The sequence below is a fragment of the Mastigoproctus giganteus genome, chromosome 5 (genome assembly GCF_048544385.1).
Source record: "Mastigoproctus giganteus isolate SK-2022 chromosome 5, ASM4854438v1, whole genome shotgun sequence".
NCBI classification, from domain to species: Eukaryota; Metazoa; Arthropoda; class Arachnida; order Uropygi; family Thelyphonidae; genus Mastigoproctus; species Mastigoproctus giganteus.
The window spans coordinates 222,066,194-222,089,369 of NC_143579.1; the positions used below are offsets into that span (position 1 = coordinate 222,066,194).

A 23,176-nucleotide genomic window follows, 5' to 3' on the forward strand; every position below is an offset into this window, starting at 1 on the left:
AACTCTGTCCTCATTTCGAGAGGTTGACTGACACCCACTTCTTGGATCATCGTGAACATCCTCACGTCCGTCTTTGAATCGCTTATACCATTCAAACACACTGGTACAACTTAACTTTTCATGATCACCATAAACAGTTTTTAACATTTCATACGTTTCTGTTGCAAATTTTTCCAGTTTAAAGCAAAATTTGATATTCGTTCGTTGCTCCATTGCAAAATCGTGACACAAAATGTTAACGCTACTAACAAAACTGGTTGTTACTTGCAACCTGTCAGCTCATTGAACAATCTCTGTATCGCCACGTGTTGGAGGAAGTTCTAACTACAATATACCACTTTTTTTATTTTTAAACTCATCGAACATGACCACTACAGTACCAGTACAGAAACTATTGTCACCTCGTATATTCGTTTTAATTAAAAAAAAAAAAAGCTGCATCTGAGTGCGTCAAACCATTCGGAATGTTAATGAGTGTTATTATACTACAGGAAGATTCCCTTGGACTGGAGAAGTACTAATGTCTCCCCAATCCAATGGTGCCAAAGAGAAGTTTGGTAACCGTATACGACAGTGAGTTTAACTTCTGTGGTAAGAAAGATCATGGAGTCTGCTTACTGATTCTATTGATGACCATCTCGAGAAGATTAGTATTCTCAATAAATCCCATCAAGAGTTCGTTAGGGGAAGGCTATACCAGACCAATCTGGTACATTACCATAAAGTAGTCATTAAACTTTATGTGGACTGCGAATTTTGACACTTAGTATCTAAGGGGGAGATTTGATTGACTGTATGAAGCGCTGAAAGTCTTGAGTAAAAGGAATGAAGCAGGTCTGTTCTACCTAGTAGTGAGATAGGAACCAGACGGCGCAAATATAAAACCCCCAGAGAATAACAGAATATTGAATCTCTTTGAAGTTCATCTATGAGCAACGGGTTGTCAAATACTGGAGTAAGTTACCTCTCAAAGTGGCAGAGGCAGTGAGTCTGATCCTTGGCCATCCCTTACCCAGTGGCTCGCATGCGCAGCCACTGAGTAACGGATAAGGAAGATTCAGGTTCGATGTCCAAAAAACCGTTCATTTTGACTGTGGCCCTAAAAATCCAGTTGCCATTGATAAATCAATATGTATACAGTTACGATGGATTTATAAGCGCTACTGGTCTCGGCCGCCTGGAAAATAAGAGGAAATTTTTTATTCTCTTTTTAGTTATTATTATTATTTTGTATTTTATTTATCTATTTATTTTGGCTGATGCAAAAAATGCCCGCTTCCTTGTATCATTTGACGTCACTAATACTAAATTGCAGCACAAAATGCAAAAAGAGCAATAGCCATCACAGCTTTCATGTTTAACTATCGCCAAGAAGAGCCGTCTATTTTTTTACATAATCGTTCATGTTCAGCTATTTTTAAAATATTTAAATATAGATGAGTTTGCCAATTTTTAATTGTTATTTTTATTATTCGTATTTTTCTAAAACAAATATACTTGTTACTTTTAGGAACTGTTCGGAAACACGTAAAGCGCAGTCTTTAAGCATGTCGTACCAACTGTTTGGTACTACACTTAAGGTGGTAGAAAATGAAAAAGATCTGGGAGTAATTGTGCAGTCAGATATGAAGTTTTCTGAGCAATGCAGACAGGCTTCCATAGCAGATCATAGGGTATTGTCAATGATACAGGAATTTTGCTAGTAGGGAAAAGGAGTGATTATCCTTCTGTATAAGGCAATGGTCAGGCTACGCCTTGAGTAATGCATACAGGTCTGGAGGCCTCATTTTAGGAATGATGTAAAGTTGCTTGAGCGTATGCAGATATACAGAGAAGTTGCTCTTCTCTGTACAATATACAGAGAAGGGCAACAAGATTGGCGAGGGGAACGAAGGGGTCCTCTTACCAAGAAAGGCTTAAGTTCTGCAAATTGCAGCGGTTGGATACTAGGCACCTGCGAGATTATAAGGCCTTCAATGAGTTGAGCATGCTGAATTCTGATGGGATTCGTCCTCGTGCTCAGATTACGAACCTGAGGGGGCATAAATTCAAATTGAGGAAAGACAGCTGTAGAATAGATGTATTGCAAATTTGCCTTTAGCCAGCGGGTGGTTAATTGCTGGAACAAACTTCCATCTGTCGTTGTGGAAGTTGATAGTTTAAATAAATTCAATGAGGAACTGGACAAATTTTAGAGGGAATAGATATGTGAAATTGTTTTTTTTTTTTTGACTGATGCTACACAATGCCTCCATTCGAGGCATTATGTAGCATCATAATGCCACGAATAGGAGGCGTGTGATGCCTCGATTACTACTACTACTACTACTATGTCAACCATTAGTACGTACATAACAGCTGAACGACCAGTGTACAGATTCTCATGAAGTTTTGTATTTGACTATTTTAGAAACTTTTGTCAGGCCATCCCAAATTTCATTAAAATTGGACAAAGAGAAATTCGACTTTTTTATTTTTTTATTTCATACTCGAGTTACCTCTCTTTACGCTATGCTGCCAGAAGTCATGAGTAGTTATTAATAAACCATGCATTAATGCATGGTTTATTAATAACTGCATATTTGCCCACTGAGATTTCCACATTTTCAATTCTAAAATCAAGATGCAGAGCATAAGTGTGAGACGTTTTCTAGAAGAAAGTGGCATCACGTACATATTTTATTATACATACGTCACACCTGAAGATTCTATGATGGCAATGTGTGAATGAAAAATCAGGATAAATCTTTCAATCTAAATTCATCCCACCTTCACATTCGAGACAACACACTCAGGTAGTAAGCGTTTTCCCGGAATCCCCTATACCGAAACTTGTCCGTCAACCAGAAAGAGCGTGTACTGTAGCTCCTCGCTCCACAGGACCGATGTGTGATGAGATGAGGAAATATGGTGCTTCAGCGCCTATCAGTCTACCTGGTCGTTTCTTGAGCACACGGTTCGCTTCTAGGCTTCAGTTTCTTCAGAATATTGTCCAGTTGTTAACCTGGAAATGTTTAATTATTGGACAATAGCGTCCTCAGACTGGAGGGGTAATCCAGACTCCTGGTAGGACAGTGTGCAGGAATGTGACTTGAATTGGAATGTTCCATTGCTTAATAGTGGGAAGGAGAAGGCCAATGCTATTTCAGGGAACAGTTTATTTTTGCGATGCAAGTACATGTTTTTCAATAAATCTCCGTAATTTTAAAGTTTCGGGCTCGTAATAATATAGCATTTATTGATCCGTTCAGTAAATAACGCATTACTGGTAAACTTAATAATGGTATTTTACTTGATTAATTGTGACGCGTTGCACCGTGGAACCCACTGATTTAACAACGGAAGCGGGTCTAGTATTTTTGTAATTATATATGAAAGGAGATGGACAGATTGATGGGATTTTTACCTCACCTTTCTAGTGGCTCTTTGTCAGACTATCATGCGATCAGTCACTTTGGGTTTAAGTTCGTGTTCTTCGGCTTCTTCTTTCTTTCTTTACTCCAGTTCCCGGTAAATCTTCTGAATATTCATGTGTTGGATCTTCCCATTCTGGGACGCCGAGATGGGAGCATTCTCTCTCTCTCTAATTTCATTTTTGTCGCTTGATAATATGGTTCCTTTTCTTCCTTTCTCAAGATGTGCTTTGTTCACCTTATTCGCGCCACACCTGTTTTTGCTCACTTACCCTTAGATTTTAATTTTTAGGATTAGAAGGAAATTTTAGGTTGAGATCGTCTAAGATGGAAGATACAGTTCCTACAAAATCTGTGTTAATATACACAGAACTTCGAGTATTTCAGCTTCCTCATTATTTAAATGTATAGCTATGATGATTAAAACTCACAAAAAGAGGTAAAATAAAAACACCGATATCTAATGTTTTTAACAAGCGCTTCACATTTTATTTATTACTTCAGTATTAAAATATCTATTTCCTGTTTCTGAGGAGGGGAGAGGTTCGTGTAATCAACGAGCTTACATGAACCTCCAAAAAAAGTTTCAGAAACACTTTCTGAAACTTTCACAAAAAGTTTCAGAAAGTATATTTATTTGCAGTGAGGCTTCGAGCCCAGATCTATTGCTCCAAACTGGTTATACCAATATATACAGCATATGATTAATTATTTTCTTACTCCAGTTATAAAGAATTAATTTAAACAATTAATGTTAATTTGATAGTATAGCAGCATCCAGATTCATCCATACCACTTCGTAGCAGTCAACCAAAAAAAAAAAAAGAAAGAAAAACCAAAACGTCGTTGTTTGAGTGTTGGGATGATAACTAACGAAAATTCGTATTCGGTCACCCCTGTTTTCATTATCCATTGGAGCCCTGCAATAGACTGTCTCGTGTCGACCATTAAATCTGCTGGAGGTGGTATCATGAGATGGGATACGTTCTTTTGGTACGGACTGGCTTTCCCTCATACCGTTAGAAGGTCGTGTTACCTTCAATGAATATCTTTCTGTCGTATCTGACCAAATTCACCTTTCAGTGCTTCGTTTTTACCGGGATTGCAATGGATTCTTTCAAGATGACAACGCAACTATCCACTGTGTAAACATTGTATTGGAATGAGGAAATTTCTAGGAAATTTCACAGCGTCTACCCCGGCTACCTAATTCTCCAGATCTGAATCCAGTTGTCTGGGATATGTTGGAAAGGGCAGTTCTCTGTCGATCGCAATACAGCAGCTGACAAATATCGTGATGGAAGAATGGTCAAATCTAGAGCTAGATTCCCTCAAAACAAGTAGTGGAATCCATAACACAACATGTACCGGCTGTAATTCGAGCGAAAAGGTTCCCCTAGTAGGTGCTGAATAAACGTATCTCATTTTTTGGCCAGTGGGTGTAGTATTTAATATTGTGTGATTTTTATTGGGTTTATAAATGTCGCCAAATTATTTTAGTTGGATTTTGTTTTGGAGTAAGGAATACTTGAATGCATTTCGTCATATTTTTCAAGTATTTAGCTCAATAAATATTATTTAAAAAGTAATTCACGTGGCTTATTAGTGTTTCTTCCGTTTACAATTTTCTATTAAGAAATACCGCATCATCTTTCTCACAATATATTTGTCTTTTTTCAGTCTATGAGTGGTCGATATGAGCCATGGGTAGGGGAGGGGTTACTTTACACATGTCAAGCCGATGTTCACCACCACCCACACTTGTTTTTTAAATGAAAAGTGCATTTATTCAGCATCACACATGTTGATCTGAAATCAGAATATTGAGTCCCTTGATTTAATCTGATTTTGAGTTTTGATGTGATTTTATGGTTATGTACCTAGACCAGTAGAAATACTGCGTTCGACTTACTGTCAGAGAATCTGACAGCGAGACGAACACAGTTGTGTGTATATTAAATTTAAGATTTAAAATACTTGGTATATCTTTATGACCTGATATAATTTGTTATGACTCATTCTGCTAATGCATTCACAGTTCTGTTTTAACTGCGTGCAAAACATTAATTTCCCTCAAAGACAAAAAAGCTCAGATTTTTAGTTTAATATTTTGTGCACTATCACTGCTTTTGCCATATGGTACAGCAGGTGGCGGGATCACCACTTCTAACATCAGTAAACTTTGAACTGGCTAGTTTGACCTTCTTCATTCACCTCTTTGGCTGTAAAAGCCCGTTGACATCTACTTTCCCCGTCAAAGGTTGCATCAGTTGGGAGTGCTGTGTAGCCAAGTTCACGTCCAAAATGGTGGGTAACATAGTGACTCTGCAGTGGTTAGGGAAGGTCATGTGCTGGAGACTACAGTTATCAGTGCCACCTTCTCGTCGTCTTCCAGTTCCCGAGGATCCGCCTAGCTTGTGCGATTTTGGAGCAGGACTGTCGCTGCATACCGGATCTTGGATAATCCCACCAAATACCACGTCTCGATTGCGATGGAGGACTGGCCAGGGATCTACCGCTGTCTGGCTTGGTGGACCACGTGCAGATCATACTCTCTCGGATGAAACTGGTAAGTGTTCTTTCTTTTCCTTGTACTTTTAACATTTTATTTTATTAAAATTCTAACTTTTCAGTGTTTATAGACCTTTCGTGTTTGTTTTATTTATTGATAACAAGACAATCGATAATAAATAACAGTGTATGTGAGAACGGAGCAGTAAACTGAGCTGATAAACGATTTTAACAACTAAATTCAACAATAAAATAAATCATTAAAAGAGGTTACAATCAGTAAAAGTATATGTACAATAAGAACTGTCCGTTGAGTTACTTACGGATAGAAGAAGGAAAAACAGAAAAAAATGCATAGATTTAACAGAGTTCTATTCCCTTTGCAGTACAAAGTTGGCATACCATACTTGTGAATGACTGCGAGTTGTCAGAACAGTCAATGAGAAAGAGTCAGTTGCCGATTCTGTTCAGTGGACCAAACTTTATAATATCAGAATCAAGGGCAGCGTGAGATTCATGACTTGTCTAGTAACCGTATTTTTAAATGTAAATAAACAGAAATGGTCTTCGCGGTAACAGAGTGGTTATAATCACCGTCACACCGGGTGGAAAAGGACGGAAAAGACCTTGGTTCGAATTCCGTCGATGACGAGAAGAATAATTGGTTTTTTTTTTCGTTCAGTAAAACAGACAACGTAAATGCCCTCGCAGGTAACATTGCAGGTGGATATTATCACCGTCCTTCCTACACCAGATGGAAACGGCCTTAATTTGGAATCCCGTCCATGAAGCTAAGCACTTTTATCTTTTGAAGTGAAACTTCTTTAGGCGCGCTCCAGACAGTTTTCAGATGGAAGTAACTTGCGTTCGTGGATTGACAAAAAAACGCAACGAAAATGCGACCGTTGCCATAAGTAAATGCATTGCAGGCACTTTAAACAGTCAACTGTTGTACTAGGCTAAATGCCGAGGTTCTGGTTTGTTCACGGAAGTTAAGCAGCATTATGCGTCGTTAATAATTGGGAGGGTAACCACCTGGGAATATACTACACCGTGTATTTGTTTCGTTGCCTTTTTTTTCTTTTGTAAACCTGTGAAAAATATTCTTCCGAATTTCACGTATCATTTAATATTATTATGGATAATCGCTAAACAACTCAGATAATACTAGATATAATCTGTTGAAACAGAACCGTAGCGAGGGCGAATCTGCCACACCTTGTACTTGCTAAGAAGGCACAAATAGAATTGTTTTCTTTTAACTGGGCGTGACAAAGCAAAATATTTGGTAAGTGACCGAAACGACCGTGGCAGTTTAATTTTTATTTTACTGTTTTTTTTATTTTTTTTTCACATACTCACATTATTTTATTCAGGTATTTTACGTTATTTTGTTTCTCTGTGCGTTTCTTTTAATATGCATTTTTACCTAATTGTGATAAGTGCTCACAGTATAGCCTGACTTAACCTGAGTGATCAGGGTGGGAGTGTAGTAACACACGCGTTTGAATTGACCGTAGGTTGAGCTAACCTATATGATTTTTCAATGTAAAGAAAGCAAGAACATTGCCGTATTTCAGCAGTCCGCTGAAATACGGCAATGTTCTTGCTTTCTTTACATTGTAAACTCCTATGGACGTATGTAGCCATCCCGAAGTATAGACAAAAAAAATTTAGCTACTGCTTAAAGTTTCAAGCATTTCGTCTTAGGGGTTGCTGAAATATTGACGCTTCTTGGTGTTATAATCAACCTGCCATAATCAGTCTGCCGTAGTCTATGGGAAACGAAAGAAATCTAAAAAAGCTATTCAAAGGCAAAAAACTTCAAATCTGGGCTTTCCCCTGCGAGATATTCGAATGGGCCTTCCTGTGTTCTTTAACAAAATACTAACGGGTTCCTCCCCCTCCATGGTGGTAGACTGGTAGTACGGTAGTTTCCCACTGGGCTTGTACTTAAAATGACGACAACATTAGCCCTTATCATGTAGGAGAGTTCAATCCATTTGATAATCGTATTATAGATCTAATTTCAGAAATGTACTTAATATCCTTCGCGTGCTTTTATGTTTGCGGATGATTGAAGGATAATCGAACACGTCTTTCGGTTCTCAATGGATTTCTTATAACCCAAATCGAGACCATCCTATTATGTTTGCTATACCCACAACGTGCGCTACACTCCCATCCACCACAGTATCTTTTTTTCTGAAACTTGTTCAACATTTTTCCTTTTCATTAGTATTGAAATCTTGTATTGATATGTAACTGATCGTAACCTCTGATATACATTCGCTTTGAAACTATATAATAAATCGTTTCAAAATTGCACGGAACAAATGTAAGAGCATATTCTACTGATAAAAATAAGAAAAAAGTTCCTATAACCACATGTCTCAAAAAGGCTTCATTTCCGAGATATTAAAAATTAATCATTAATTACAAAACATAAAAGGAAAATGAAATAAGTGACCTCCATTTTTTTAAATGAAACATTCAGCGCGACGAATTCAATTTGTCTTATCGTGTCAGGACTTAATGGTTTCAGCAGCTACCAAAAAAGCGAAATCTCAGTTCGCCTTGCTTTGTAATACGCATAGAATAAACCATGGGTTTTCATGTGACCCATGGTTTTCTTCTGCCCACGTAGAACGTTTCTAGAGTTAGAATTGCATTTCTTGTAAAACTTGATTCATCTGAACCAAAACATGGCTGAGAAATTGAGAATCGCTTGCACATTGCAAAATGAACCATTGACAAAATTTTCTGGGGTTATTCTTATCTGGTAACAATTCTTGTACATCGCCCTCTACCAGCGTTTATCCGCAATGGTTTCAGCGTACCTGCTTCTCTAAATCGTCTGTACACAGCAGCGAATGTTTTGCGAATTGCTGCTCGCCGAGATTGGAAAAATTTTTGGCGTATCTGCGTACAGCAGTCCGCGGAATTCTTATTGAACTTCGTCATAAATTAAAATATCAGTCGTCATGGAACCTGAAACTCAAATAACACACGTGTTGACATGGTGTTGAGTTGTATGTGCGGTCGCGCATTGTCGTATAACAAAATGACACCATCAATCAAACTTCAGAATACCTTGTTTTTTGATGGTACGCCTTTGATGATATGTGCATAGTTTGTAATTCTGTGGGTTCTTTGTTTAACCTATACACATGAAGATCATCATGAGCTTAATCTTCATACTGCTTTCGAAAATCTTTCTTTGACGCCATGGTGATGATTGATGTTTCCACTTCATGCTGCTGCGCTTTCTGAATGATTTAAAGTGGCTATATCATTCTCATTCACAGCCACTATGCGATTTAAGAAGTTATTTTCTTATTTTGAGAAAATTTGAGAAACCTCTTCGCACAGACCTTCCTGTACTGCAATCTGTTATGGATGATAGTGTAGGCACATACCCATGATCGATGTCCAACTCTGTGGCCTCATCATCAACTGTCATACGTCGATTCGTCTTGATGACATTTATGCAAAGACCATTTTTTTCTATGCCAAATGTGTGAACTTATCCCAGTCATAAGTCATTCTCCACGGTGATGACTTTCTCATTCGTTCACTCGTTGGCGTGTATACAGTAATCAAGGCGAATTTCTGCTCGAGAGACGCCTTGTGCTATAAGAAACTGAATATTGCGTTGCACTTTCTTTGACGCACTCGTCACTATGAACGCCATATTATTTCTGCTGCTGACATCACTCTCAGCGCATACAGGAAACAAACATGCCTTATTGGTTAGTGAAATCATTAATACCAAATTTGCACCCATTAGCGATGGGTAATTTCAATTTAGACAAGCTAAATTTAGTTTTAATTTGACTTTCCCTCATGCAAGGTTTGTCATTTAAATCCACAAATGAGCCTACTTAAAGAAAACCAGATGTTTAGAATGAAAAACTTTTTTAATATTGTTTAAAGTAATCGCCTTCAGCAACTGTACACTTGTGACATCGCTCGTAACGCTGTTGGAAACATGTTTTAAACGCATTTTTGCGTTTAAAAAATGAGATCCATCCTTTCATGGAGGATTTGATTTTAGGGGACAAGAAGTAGTCCGGAGGAAGATAAATCAGGAGAATAAACGAATGGTTTAGTTGAACAGTGCCACATTTGCCAAACTCCCTTCATAATCAGATAAAACGGAGAAGCTGAGGTCTTATGCTTAGATTTCCGTTACCAAACGATTCAAAGCATGTGCATAGTACACGTTTTGTGTCGTTTGGTAAATTTTTTTTTTTTTTTTGTGTCTCGGAGTTATGGTTGATACCATACATGTCGATTACCATTTCCATGCTTTGCCTCCTTGTTTTTCTGTTTACAGTCGAATTCAGCAAGCAAAAAACATCTTCGACAGTTCTTTTCATGCTTCGAGGTTGAGAAACTTTTGTTCAATAGTCAAATAGAGCGATATTAGCGTAGACCTCTGTTTGCCCAAATCTACCAGAATTGCAGGAGTTGCTTTTCTGTTAATGTACAGTTGTTTTTCTGTCATTTGAACTGTCTTTTTTGACGATCAGACGCAGTCAGTATACGAAGGCTTTCGACTGCTTCTGGTGTTGGACTTCCACAGCGCTTCTTTACTATCCACTTATTTTGTTATTTCGTAACTTTCAGTCACCTTTTCCTCAATTAGAAACAAAATTCAATGTTCGCCCTTTGTTCTTTCACTAGGACAACTTCCTGACCAACACACACACACACACCAGCAGTAACACGACTGCGTGCTAATGTCTCTGTGTGACGTTGTGCCGGTAAACAGTCACGTGGGTCAACGGTGTATTGCATCATGGTCCTATACGCTTTGACATACGTGCAATGTATTCAGCCCTAGAACTTAATTTTTAAGTTTGTGCTCGAAAGTTAAGGAAAAAACACAAATAAACCGAAAAAATTATTACATTATGACAAAACTTTATTGAGACATTATTTTTAATATTGCTTAATAATGCACACAAATTGGAAAATTTCAATATGAAATTGCAGAACATGTAAGTAAGTCAGTTCAAGCGCTGCCAAAATGGCGCTTTGATAATCCATGGTAATGTGTACCCAAATCGATCCTTCGTGCCTAGAAAGACACTGTTCATTATGGTTGAAGATATCAATTCCCAATTTTGAGTATGCTGTGAAGTTTTGCAAGCTCAGTAAGGTTTCTAGGAGTTGGACTGGGACCAACAACCTCCTGCCTAAATGCATCCGAGGAACGTTCTGCTGAATTGAGGTCTGAGATTTCTTTTGCCCCTTTCATGAAAAGACACGTTCTATTTAACTAGAAACATGCGCTAACGACATCTTTTGTTCCTACCGACATGGATTACCATGAATCAAGACAAACGATTGTGTTCCATAGAGCATACATTATATGATAATGTATACGCTAATTTTAAAAGAACTTCGTCAAATATGAATAAACATAATTACAGGCAAATTTGAACTATCCCTTTACGTGACTTTGCAGTGAATCCTACCTTTATTTGTTAATACTTCACTAATGTATTAATTGTTATTTAAAATATTGAGCCTAAAGTAGACTCTTTCTCTTAATAAATATTATTTTTTAGGAGGATACGGATTTTTTGAAACTTCCTTCCACAGTTTGGAACCACCGATTCCTTTATCCACAATTCCGGTAGCAGGAGACATGGGACGAACTTCAGGTTTTACTGGTAGACCTTATCCCCATGTTTCTCCAGGAGGGAGCTCCATGACTTCAGACCAAGTCGAATCTGAAACTTTACAGGAAAGTGCGCTGTTAATAAGTAGAAACATTAGTAGAACAGGACCTGCTGGATTGTGTCTCAGCTTTTATTACGCTATCGAAGGATTGAGTGCGGACAGACTTCGAGTAGTACTGAGGGATATGGAGAGCGGAGAAAATACAACTCTTTGGGAAAACATCGATGGTCCAGAAGGGACATGGCAAAAAGGAGAAATAGCGTACACTTATGGAGTGGCACATCAGGTAAGAGTTTGGCCAACTTTGTTATATTATGGCTTCTTATGTCTTAAGGAAATAATCTTTAAGAAATCCTGACCTAAGGCTTTTGAAAATTTTTTTTTTTTTTTTTTATGTGGTAGATAAAGAATTGTCAAAGAATAATAACTTGGTACGTTTTTCCGATTTTAACAACAAATACCATTAAAAATTTGTAATTTATTATTTATTTATTTTTATTTTTTATTTTTTTCTCTAAATAGTTAAGGTTCGAATTATTGTGTTTGAATATTAATCATTATTTTACTTGATTTAACTTATGGTAATATTTGTATGCGTTTTCAGATTATCTTCGAAGCAATACCAAAAATTGCTATTGATCCGGCTAGGAATTTTCGAGGCTACGTAGCACTAGACGACATTTTATTTCAAAGAATGGAGACTCCCGATATAGAAAACTGTGTAGGTGGGTTTGCTAGTATCCATTGCGTTTTTTCGGTAATAGTTGTAAAAAACACAACAAATTTCATTTATTCTCTAGGTTGTTATTTTAAAATTTATATCCTATTATATCCTCGTATATATATTAAATGTGTATGTTTTTCATGCAGGACATTGCACATTTGAAGGAGGATTCTGCGGTTGGTCTAACGAAGAGGATGACGACTTCGACTGGAATTTAGGGCGCGGAACCCAAAGCTTTTTAACAGGTCCTTCAAGGGATTACAGCAGTTTTGGGAAAGATGAACAAACTGGTTAGTTAAGATTTGACTTCTTCTTTGTAACTTTTAGTTTAAAACGAGAAAAAATCGGTATCAGAACTTGTATTTTATTAAATATCTGAAAGCTGTAATACATCCTTAATTTTAAAATTATAAGTGATTAATTTTATTAACGAACCCTCTGGTATTCAATTTTTATCCTTAACTATACTTTCCCCGTAGTTTTGTTTACGTTGTAAGATGAAGTGAATGCAATTTAAAATCATTTTTAAAATAAGTAAGTGGGTCTAAGCAAACATAAACCCACTTTTCATTTTTTAAAAGAACGATAAAGTGTAATGATTCATTTTTGTTATTAAGTGCAGTATAATATCTTACCATTTTATTGGGTGAATTTTTGCCCTCGTGCGTAGCACAGTTGTTAGAATTGCCGTTCTCTCCATAGCGGGCAACAGTGCCGGATTAAGGTACGAGCTGGCAGGACCCTTTGCCAGGGCGCCATTCTTTAAGGGGCGCCAATTTTACAAATCATAAAAAATATATATATGTCCTTAGTAAAAGTACAAGGTATTTCCGCGTCCCTACTCGGGGCGCTAAAATACCTAGGTCCGGGCCTGGCAGGCGAAAAAGACCTGAGTTCAAATCCCGGCGATGGCGCGAGAAATTTTTATGGATGACTGAAGTACATTTGTATAAACATGGTTAGCGGTAGCTTAAGGACCCTGAAGGTCTTGGGGATCTCACCCCCCCCCCCAGGGACCTTGCTAAGCCCTTCGATACACACGCATCTAGACAAAAATACTGGTATTTTCTTTGAAGCCGTTTCTTCTTCCCAGTCCGTCCCTGAATATCAAGGTCTTGACATTGAAACATTCGCTCGCGATATGCAGAATTTTAAAATTAATTAATTTTAAATGACATAAAAATCTAAATGATATCCTATTTTTCAAATCAGAATTTGTTATTGTTCTTCTAGGTGGTTATGCTTATATTGAGGCAGGTTATCCTCGAAGGCCAGGGGACAGTGCTAGGCTCATCAGTCCGTCTTTTACCGCAACAGGTACGATCAAATAATCGCTCCATATTTTAGAATAAGACTAATTTTGAGTAGAAAAATCCTTAAGGACCAAAATGCATCATTCGTTCTTTGTAGTAACCGATGTTTTTGTTTATCATAGGGGACAACAATCCTGTCTGTATGAAGTTCGTTACCCACATGTTTGGTAATGGAATTGGAACTTTACGCGTGTTACAGCGCATGACTTCTGGCCCTACGACAGATCAGGTAACTTGGGAAATAAGTGGAGAAGCTGGGAACAGATGGTATTCGGCGCAGGTGCCTGTTTCATCACCAGGAGGATTTCAGGTAAATTAGCTACAATTCTAAGATTATTAAATAGAAAAAGCGACTGGCTGCTTATGTTTTTTTATAAATAATGTTTTTAAGTTTATTTTGGTGGCTGAGGCCCTCTAGAATCAAGTACACCTTTTGCCCAGCTTTCAAGATTGAATATGCGCGATACCCGTTTGTCCTCATTTGCCCCGAATCTGTCTGGCCTATCGGCACATTTATGTTTTTTACTCACTTTATTTTTTCTATTTACCAATTATAGTGTTTATCTTAAAGAAATGTTTTTCATGCGCACGTATCTTTTTAATAAAATTTTCATTCGCGTTGCAGATAATATTTCAAGCTTCTGTTGGAATGAACTCCTTAGGAAATATCGCTATCGACAACATATCTTTTAGTCCTGGGACGTGTCCCAGTAAGTAGTACGATTTCATTGACTCTTGTATTTCTAATTGAAATTCTGAAATAAATATCTTACGTGTCGTATTTAACCTAAATCATTTTCATCTGTCCTTTTAGTCTCACCTCAAACGGCATCGAGGAATTCCGGTAAGTTTTGTTATTGATGTTATTATTTTTTTATTAATTAACAATAAATAAATAACTAGTCTTCTTGAGAGTGTATACACCGATTCTAATGTTTCTGCAACTTCTGGAAGTATTCCTGATAGGCTTTCTTTGAAATTGCTAATAGTTCCCTCGTGAACAGTCGCAAATGTGCGACTTTTCACGAGGGTTTTGAGCTTTGGAAACAAAAAATAAATAAATAATAATCACGTGGAGCTACATCCAGTGAGTATGAAGGACGAGGAACCATAGAGACGGAGTGTTTCGCAAGAAATTCTTAAATGGAAAGTGCCGAATGTGCAGGGGCATTGTCATGATGCAAGCGTCAATTCGCTGAATCCCACTTTCTGATTGTTTTACCATTCGAGATAAATTCATAACAACGCTCTGGGTGTCAAAAAAGAAAAAAATAATAATAAAATAAGCATGTTCTTTCATATTTATCGATATCGGCCGACTTAACCATCGTGGATGGATAAGCGTAGATCATTTTTGATAAAATCACGAATAGGAACCATTGGATCGTGGCTTTTGGAGTTGAAGGACGGCAAGAGAGAAGATGATCTCTTGCCATCGAGAGATTTGACAGCAAGTGAGAAGAGAAGACTATTTCATATTTGCTGTTCACTGAAATCGCTCTTTTTAAAATGCGGCGAAGCAAGCTATTCAACCCGCGTGCTAATTCAGACTGCAGATTCATGTGTTACTATATACAGAAGAGTCACTGAACATGTTGCAACAGGTCATAACTTGTTGTGATGCCGCATTATCAAGATACAAAATCGGTCGAGAAGCAAAAAAGTAAGCTTATGATAATGTTTATGTTAGTAATTAAATAAATTTAAAATTGCAAACATTGGAAGTCAATGAATTTTTCTCACGTGTTTACTTATTATTTACCACAGGCGACTGCAACTTTGAAGAAGATACGTGTGGTTGGCATAATGCTTCACCCGAAGAAAATGTAGATGACTTCGACTGGGCTCGTCAGTACAGTTATGTTGTTAATGGACCAACAAGAGATCACACTAAGGGGACAGCCGAAGGTAAAACTAATTTCGAATATAATAGGAACGTTTGGGGTGTAAAATAACGTAATGGTTGGGAAGAATACGCGAGTAAATACGGTATGCAGTTCCGTTTTTTTTTTTTTTTTTTTTTTATAAGTTTCCAGCTTTAATGGACCAACCTATGATTTTTAAAAATGATTGATGGGAAAAATTTTGTATGAGTCTTAAGTATGTATTAAGTTTTTAAATCATTATATAATAATTATTGCTAAAAGTATTAAATTATTATAATTAATAATTAACAAATCCTAATCTCCCCACTAATTATAGGCCTGTTTAAATTAACCATAGCATTTTTCTTCTTTCTATTTATTTTTGAAAGCAGAACAAAGAACTGAAACAAAACAGTTATGGGAATGTCAATGATTAACATGAGTAATTATGGGAAACAGCAGATAATCATCCCTTTGCTTTTAGTATGTGTTTGATTTGTTTGTGTTATTGTATTATCTATTCTTGTTTCCTTACATACATTAACATTTTAAGTTGCAGGTCACTCAAGCAGTAACTAAAACTCCCCAAGTTATAAGATGCATGTGTTCTCTGGTCAGTGTGCCTGTTTGTTTGCTGAACAAGAAAAATATCGAATTTCCGGGAGCAAAAACTAAATAAATAACCTTTGTTATACAACGTGCTAAACTGAACAGTATTATTGTACAAGCCCTTCAGGACAAGAAGACGTCCAGGGTAATTCGGCCACGTTGCGAAAAAATTCAATAAAAGTTCCTCGCATCATTCACCTGATGCGAACTCAAACTTTTGGTGTGGGAGGACCAGGTGGCACCCAGAACAGAAGTTCAAATCCACTTCATGTTATTATGACGGTACAATTATATAAAATAGAAGGCCAGACGTGTGAATTATGTTTTGTTCGTGTAGTAATGTTATGTTCTGTTGTATCGTTGTGCTTGCCTCTTGGCTCCCCAAAGGCAGCAATCTCCTGGACGGCTGCTTCGGAGTACTTGTCCATCACCACGTGAAGGTGGGCCAAATCCAGTAGTACAGTATAGTCAGATACGGTCAAGTTAGGCGAGAAACTTGCCAAAGCCTGACTCCCCCTCTGGTGGTGGCCCAAGCCAGAGGAAAAGAAAAAGAGAAGAGCAAGGCTGTTGTAGGGTTTTAGGAGCATTGGGGACTAAGGCCATATTGCTCCGTGTATATTGTCTGTAAATTGCGTGTGTTCCGAGATCGATTTTCTGTTTGCGGGACCAAAAAACCATGCTACCCTCTCCTGAGACAGACTAACTCAGCCACATTGTGAAAAAGGCCCGTAGAAATTCCTTCCGTCATCAACGGGACTCGAATCAGGTCTTTTTTCGTCCGGTGTGGGGAGGACAGCGATCCTACCAACTCTACTACCCATGAGGGCCAGAAGAGGAAGGTGACAGCCAAAATGTACCTATAAGTGTCAATAAACCATGACGGCCATAGCACATGGTTCTCAGACGTCCAACTGACTCTCTAAAAAAAAAAAAAGAAGAATTAAAATTGAATTCGCTGCACAGTCAGTAATTTATTCCCTTAAATGGCCAGACTGAATCCTCTTCCAACGTAAAAGAACTTCATTTTAGTAACTTCGCGATTTCGTGTAGACGATCGTTATATTGGTCAAGAAATGTCTTCATATGATAGACATCTAAGATTAAACATCATTGGATTTTAAAATCAAAATCAACCGCAATAAAATTATATGCAACAAGAACAGTAACCTCTTGGAAACATGGTTGTTACAAATATGATATGTTGTCCAATAACTATAATAGTATAAATACAACGCATCATGCAACAAACAAATTAATCAGGTATATAGAACCCTACGTGGAAGAAACATAAGACTTCCAATCATTAAAAAAAAACCCACTTATTATAATAAACAGAACCATCATATTAATTTAATGAGTAAAGATCCAAAACATATCTATATTTTTGTGACACATCAAACCATGCGGCAACTTTTCGTTGTAACTGTCCACGTCCAGCCTCCCGATGACTCTCCAGGTTTTAGGCTTGGCAAATCATTCAAGATGATTTTTTCAGATGCTTCCTATGATAGTCGATGGGCATGTGCGTGTGTATGTTGTCCTTTGCAGTCGTTCTCAAATGAGATGAGTCTGGCGAAATATGTGGTTGTATCTGCAGGCCATGAACGTCATTGCTGCTGTAATGGATATCGATACCGTTGATTTTTCAATAGATTATACAGCGATCCTCTAATTGTTTCCACCACTGTATATTATTCATATTAATTTTTGATCGTTTTATTTTCAGGGTACTATCTCAACCTCTTAAGTAATCCTCAACTTCCTCAGAGGGGTGGTACAAGGGCATGGCTCATCAGTCCCATGTTCCCGACTCTGTCAAATTCCAAATGCCTTACTTTGTATTATTACATGTATGAAAGAACCATCGACCCTGCAGGTCCAAGTCTTGGGAGTCTGCGAATATATGTTAAGCTGTCCAGTATGCAGGAGAGTGGTCAATATACTCCTATTTGGAGACTCAATAATCATCAAGCTCAGCGGTGGTTGATGGCACGGGCACCTGTGGTTGTTGGTTCAGATCGCACAATGCCCCCAGAACCATTTCAGGTAAGCGGGAAAAACTACATATGTAGTTGTTTCTAAGTTAGCCACAGTGCATGCTTCATTACGAGTTATACACTGAGTGGCCACATTGTTAGGTACACCTACCCTTTTTATCAAAGAGAGCAGTCCTTCAGTAACAGTAGCACATTTTTGTTATTCAACCAGCAAAAAATGTGTTACAAAAAATGTAACACATTTTTTGCTGGTTCCGATCCTGTGATCGGAACCAGCTCACCGGTTCCGACCACAGGATTGCCACTAGAAGCTAATGAAGTACAACAGTGGTAACCAAAGAGGCATTTCAAAACGTAAAACTCCTCATACCTTGTCAAAAATGGGGTATCTAGATTTGAGTTCCACCTCTAGGTTCAGGAACACCGACAATGGACAGTGGAGAATTGGAAAACGTTGTCTGGTCTGATGAATCCCGTTTCTGCTGTTTCACGCTGATGGGAGCGTGATGGGGGGGGATGACCTCCCATCAGCGTGAAACAGCAGAATATGATGAAAACGCGAGTCTATAGACTTATCGAACAACATTTGAATGCCACAGATTATCTGCAAATTGTTTCCGACCAGATGCATCCTTGCATAGTTGCAGTGCTTCCATCTGTGAATGGGTTCTCTCCCAACAGGATAACATGGGTCAGAATTGCAGAGTAGTAGCTCCAAGACTGCGATGGTGAATTCTACCTACTCTGATAGCCTTACAAATCACAGATCTGATAGCCTTACAAATCACTCTCAATTGAATTGAACACCTGTGGACGAAGTGGAACGAGATGTTTGGAGTGTAATTCCGCGAATCATCCGATTTGCAACAACTGTACAAGCTGTTAAGACAGTTAAGTCAGCATGGACCAACGTCCCTGTGCCACGGGTTCAGCCGCGTTGAGTCCATTCCACGAGGAATTTGGGCTGTTCTGAGGGCTAAAAGTAACTTACTCGCTATTAGGCGAATGCACCTAATAAAATGACCACTCGGTGTATATTACAAAAGTTGTTCAATTAAAACGCGTTAGACGTAAGAGAAATTTGGTGAAAAGTACAGACTTGATTGTTCCCGAATAGGACTTTTTCTTTATTCCGAACAGAAAAGTGATATCTCTTTGTTATCCCTTCTGGGTCCCAACACAGAAGGGTGCCCCAAAACGTTTCTTAAATGGTATTATTTAGTTATAACAAAAGAAAGGGCCACAAAGCAACCACGAATCCGGGCTTTCGTATACCATTGCATGGTCTTGTTTTTGTACTGTAAAAGCTACAATCCATGGGCGTGATGTTAAAATCTGTTTTTAAGCACAAGTTAGCATATATAAATAATGCACCTATTTTCTTAACCGTTTTCGTCCGTCTGTCTGTCGGTCCGTTATCATGCAACAACTTGACTCTTAGTGGACAGATTTTCATGAAATTTTATATTTGAACCTTTTTCGAAACATTTCTACGGCTTTCCTAATTTTTGTATTAAAATCGGACCAATAGAAATCCGGCAGTTATTATTTTTTCGTCCGTCCGCATGTAAACTCGACTCTCGATAGATGGATTTTCATAAACATTTACCTTTGGCTCTTTTAGAAAAAAAATTCTAGCATTTCTAAATTTCATTAAAATCGAGCTAATGTAAATCAGGAATTATTTATTTTTTTTTCACGCATATACCGTGTATTGTACCTGAAACACTGGATATTATGTTTGTTGCCATGCCCCATTTGGAACAATGAAGGGGCAATGTGTTGGATACGCACAAACGAAGTTTTCTCGATTCCCGCATAAAAGTCGTTGCTTTTTGCTCAATTTTTTCTTATAAATTATGAATTATTATCATTTGCGTACGTTAACTAACTTGTTTCCTTTCCAACAATACTAACCTTTCATCTTTCTTTACCTTTCTTGTTACCTCTAAGGTTTAAATAAGCAGGAAACCTATTTGGAAATACTTATAATGTTATTATTAATAATAATATGTTAGGAAATATAATAATTTAATATAATTATAGAAATGCGCTTTTCCTAGGTAATCATTGAAGGAATTTGGGGAGATGGAAGAGTTGGAGTCATTGCAATTGATGATATAAGTTTCTTTGATGGTGATTGTACTTGTAAGTATTCTGTTTATCACTTTATTGATATTAATATTTGTACTTAACTTCGTTCCTCTAGCTATTTAATATTAATAAGGCAAATCAGTAAAAAAAGTCAGGCCTGTTCATCATTCTTATAAAGAAGTCATCTACTTTCATCTAGGCATCTGTCCAACTCTTCCTTCGATGGTTGATTTCCTTTTTGGAGGGGAGCGGACACCGAAACCATTGCCTGAGATTGACTAACTCAGCCATAGCGTGAAAAAAAAAAAGTCAATAAAGCTTCTCCCCATCGAGACGGGATTCGAAACCAGGCCTTTTCCTTACGCTATGGAAGAACAGCTATTATAACCATTGCCGGCAGCAAGGACCTGATATGAGCTTCCTAGTTCTACAAACTTAGGTGGTTAATTTTTGCTATAGTTAATGATCCATTGGCTGGAAGAGAATTTTGATGTGAAAACATCTTTTGTGGCACCTACTAAATTTCGGACTGAAGTAAAACCGATTGGTAACGAAAATTCGAGACGGAAATGACGTCACTTCTAAATGACCCTAACTCAGTCACTAACTTTGATTCATTATGGTAAGTAGCAGACGCGAGCATAAAACGTTACATCGTTCATACTAAATATTTCGGACTGAAGTAAAACCGATTGGTAACGAAAATGCGAAACTGAAATGACGCTAACTCAGTAACGTTGATTCGGTAGGGTAAGTAGCGGGTGTGAGCATAAAACGTTACGTCTTTCATTTTTAAAACAAGTACGTGGAATTTAGTTTGTGCCACCTACGAAAGCAAAAAAGATATCTTCCTTACTGAACTTACTAGAGCCTTTCAAAGTCTTAAATACCGTGATAAAATACTGTATTTGGTCTAAAAACGTTACAACCACAGTACTGGCCTCTCTTTCTAGAAATGCTTCTTTATATCAATAATTAACCTTCTTGTTAATTCTAACTATTAAAGGACATTACATGGGAACTTTCAAATACAGTACTTTTTAAATGTAAATGAAAATAGAATCAAATATTCATTAATTATTAAAAAATCTCTCTGATTCCATAAACAAAGTGGCACAGAACATATTGAAAATCGGATAACCAGATACAAGCAGCCGTGTTTTCGGAATTTCTGTGTTTCACGTTTATCGCTCGTCTTATCCTGCCCGCTGCCTTCCTTGTGTGATCCCCACCCAAGATAACCACAGTCTGGGCCTAATTAGAAGACATCATATCAAGACCTGATTTTTCGAAGTGCGGAGGAATATTTCTCGATCCCTCCCCCCCAAAGTAGCGGGAGCCCCGGAAAAATGCAATTACCGTTGGTCCAGGGCCACAGCGATCTTATATTTTAGGGCGTCTCAAATTATGAGGACTAGGGCGCCACATTACCAAAATCCGGTACTGGGCGTCATTGCTATTGGAGATCTTCAAGAAGCTAGTATCTAGGCAATACCATCTATAGGAGGTTTCATCAGAGGGATTTTATGCACTATAGCCGTCTGCCTGTGTTCCCTTGATCCACATAAAAAGGCCTTTTGATTTGGCGCCAACAACATATCGCATGGGTCCAGGAGCAATGGACCATCGTTCTCTTCACTGATGAGGAGGCTAGATACAATCTTCAATCGGATTCTCGATCTGTTTGTACCTGGAGGCAACGAGGAACCAAATTTCACTTGCGTTATCATTTACATTTAATATAGATTTAATTTCTTTTTTCTGATGGATTCATTCTGTATATTCAGAGTTCAGGGTTAAAATTGTGTATTTTTGTCTTGTTTTAGCTCAACCAAGTAAAGCCACAGCTGTTATGGGTAAGTTGAGTTATTTGATCGTATTTTTGTCATTATCTTTGATTGGTTAATTGTTTATAATCGAGCTTAACTTTTATGTTACTAAAAGTAAACTCGGGTTTAGAGGAGAAAATCCGATATGGACAAAAATTGAATTTGATCGATGTATTTTATTAAAATCTTCCAATACCGGAACTTTTCAGCCAAAGTCGCCATGCTATTTGCATATAGACAAACGTGAAGCTATAGGACGCAACGCAAATAAAAATCGTCAGTCAATCGCCACATGATTTCCTTTACAGTTTGTGATTTTTAGCGAATTCATGTCGCCAGATTGTCTCGAGGTACTTTTAGCGCTTAGTTGTGATGATTCTACCATTGAAGTGACTAAAATCATTTTCTTCTGCTTTCAGGGGAATGTTCGTTCGAACGTGACATGTGCGGATGGCGAAATACAACTTCAACCGAGGGTCCCGTGCCTCCAGTGAATGATATTGGAATGGGAAATCGAGAAGTTTTAAACAGGCAGTTACAAGCAGCTAATGAAGCCTTGACATGGAGGCTCGCAACTTCAGTCAGTCGGCCAGCTAATTTACAGGATCATACCTTTCGAGCGCCGGGTAAGTTTGCGTTCCAGGAAGACTCGAATTTGTTACGAAAAGATTTTTTCCTTATTATATTGTCTATAAACCGGCCGTACTCAAGTAGTGAGGCGAGAATACCTGTAGTCACGTGGTTCAAGCTCACGTGGCTACTGAATATGGTGATGTTTCTTGTATTCACCCAGTCTTGTGAACTCCTCTGACCGTGTGATCGTCCCGGACTATAAACAGATTTTTTTTTTTATATGTAAGCTGCTGTCAGTTGTTAAAATGAACCGGCAGTCATTTGGTTGCCATAGCAACTCATGTCACTACGAAGCAATATGGCATCTGTAAATGTTTCTAGTTGAACGGAATAACGCATTATTATTTAATTTCTCTTCAAAAAAGGTGTTTAAATTCATCAATGGTATCGAGCACCATAAGAATCATTCCTGATATGGCCTTCAGTGTTCAGATGGTGCGAATGACTGAAGAAGGATCTGACGCGCTTGGAAAACTGCATACCATCGTTAACCG

General features: G+C 37.9%; 1 protein-coding gene across 1 annotated transcript in view; it reads left to right on the top strand.

Moving 5' to 3' along the window:
• LOC150086130 (MAM and LDL-receptor class A domain-containing protein 1-like) overlaps positions 1-23,176 on the top strand; it is a 77,090-nt gene that overhangs the window by 38,959 nt on the left and 14,955 nt on the right. The window contains exons 4-16 of the mRNA XM_090373734.1: positions 5,809-5,982; positions 11,504-11,904; positions 12,223-12,343; positions 12,489-12,632; positions 13,576-13,659; positions 13,778-13,965; positions 14,281-14,365; positions 14,470-14,499; positions 15,423-15,563; positions 17,856-18,175; positions 20,190-20,274; positions 22,047-22,076; positions 22,469-22,675. Coding sequence (XP_090229860.1) covers positions 5,809-5,982; positions 11,504-11,904; positions 12,223-12,343; positions 12,489-12,632; positions 13,576-13,659; positions 13,778-13,965; positions 14,281-14,365; positions 14,470-14,499; positions 15,423-15,563; positions 17,856-18,175; positions 20,190-20,274; positions 22,047-22,076; positions 22,469-22,675 — 2,010 coding nt within the window. The remainder of the gene's footprint in view (positions 1-5,808; positions 5,983-11,503; positions 11,905-12,222; positions 12,344-12,488; positions 12,633-13,575; positions 13,660-13,777; positions 13,966-14,280; positions 14,366-14,469; positions 14,500-15,422; positions 15,564-17,855; positions 18,176-20,189; positions 20,275-22,046; positions 22,077-22,468; positions 22,676-23,176) is intronic.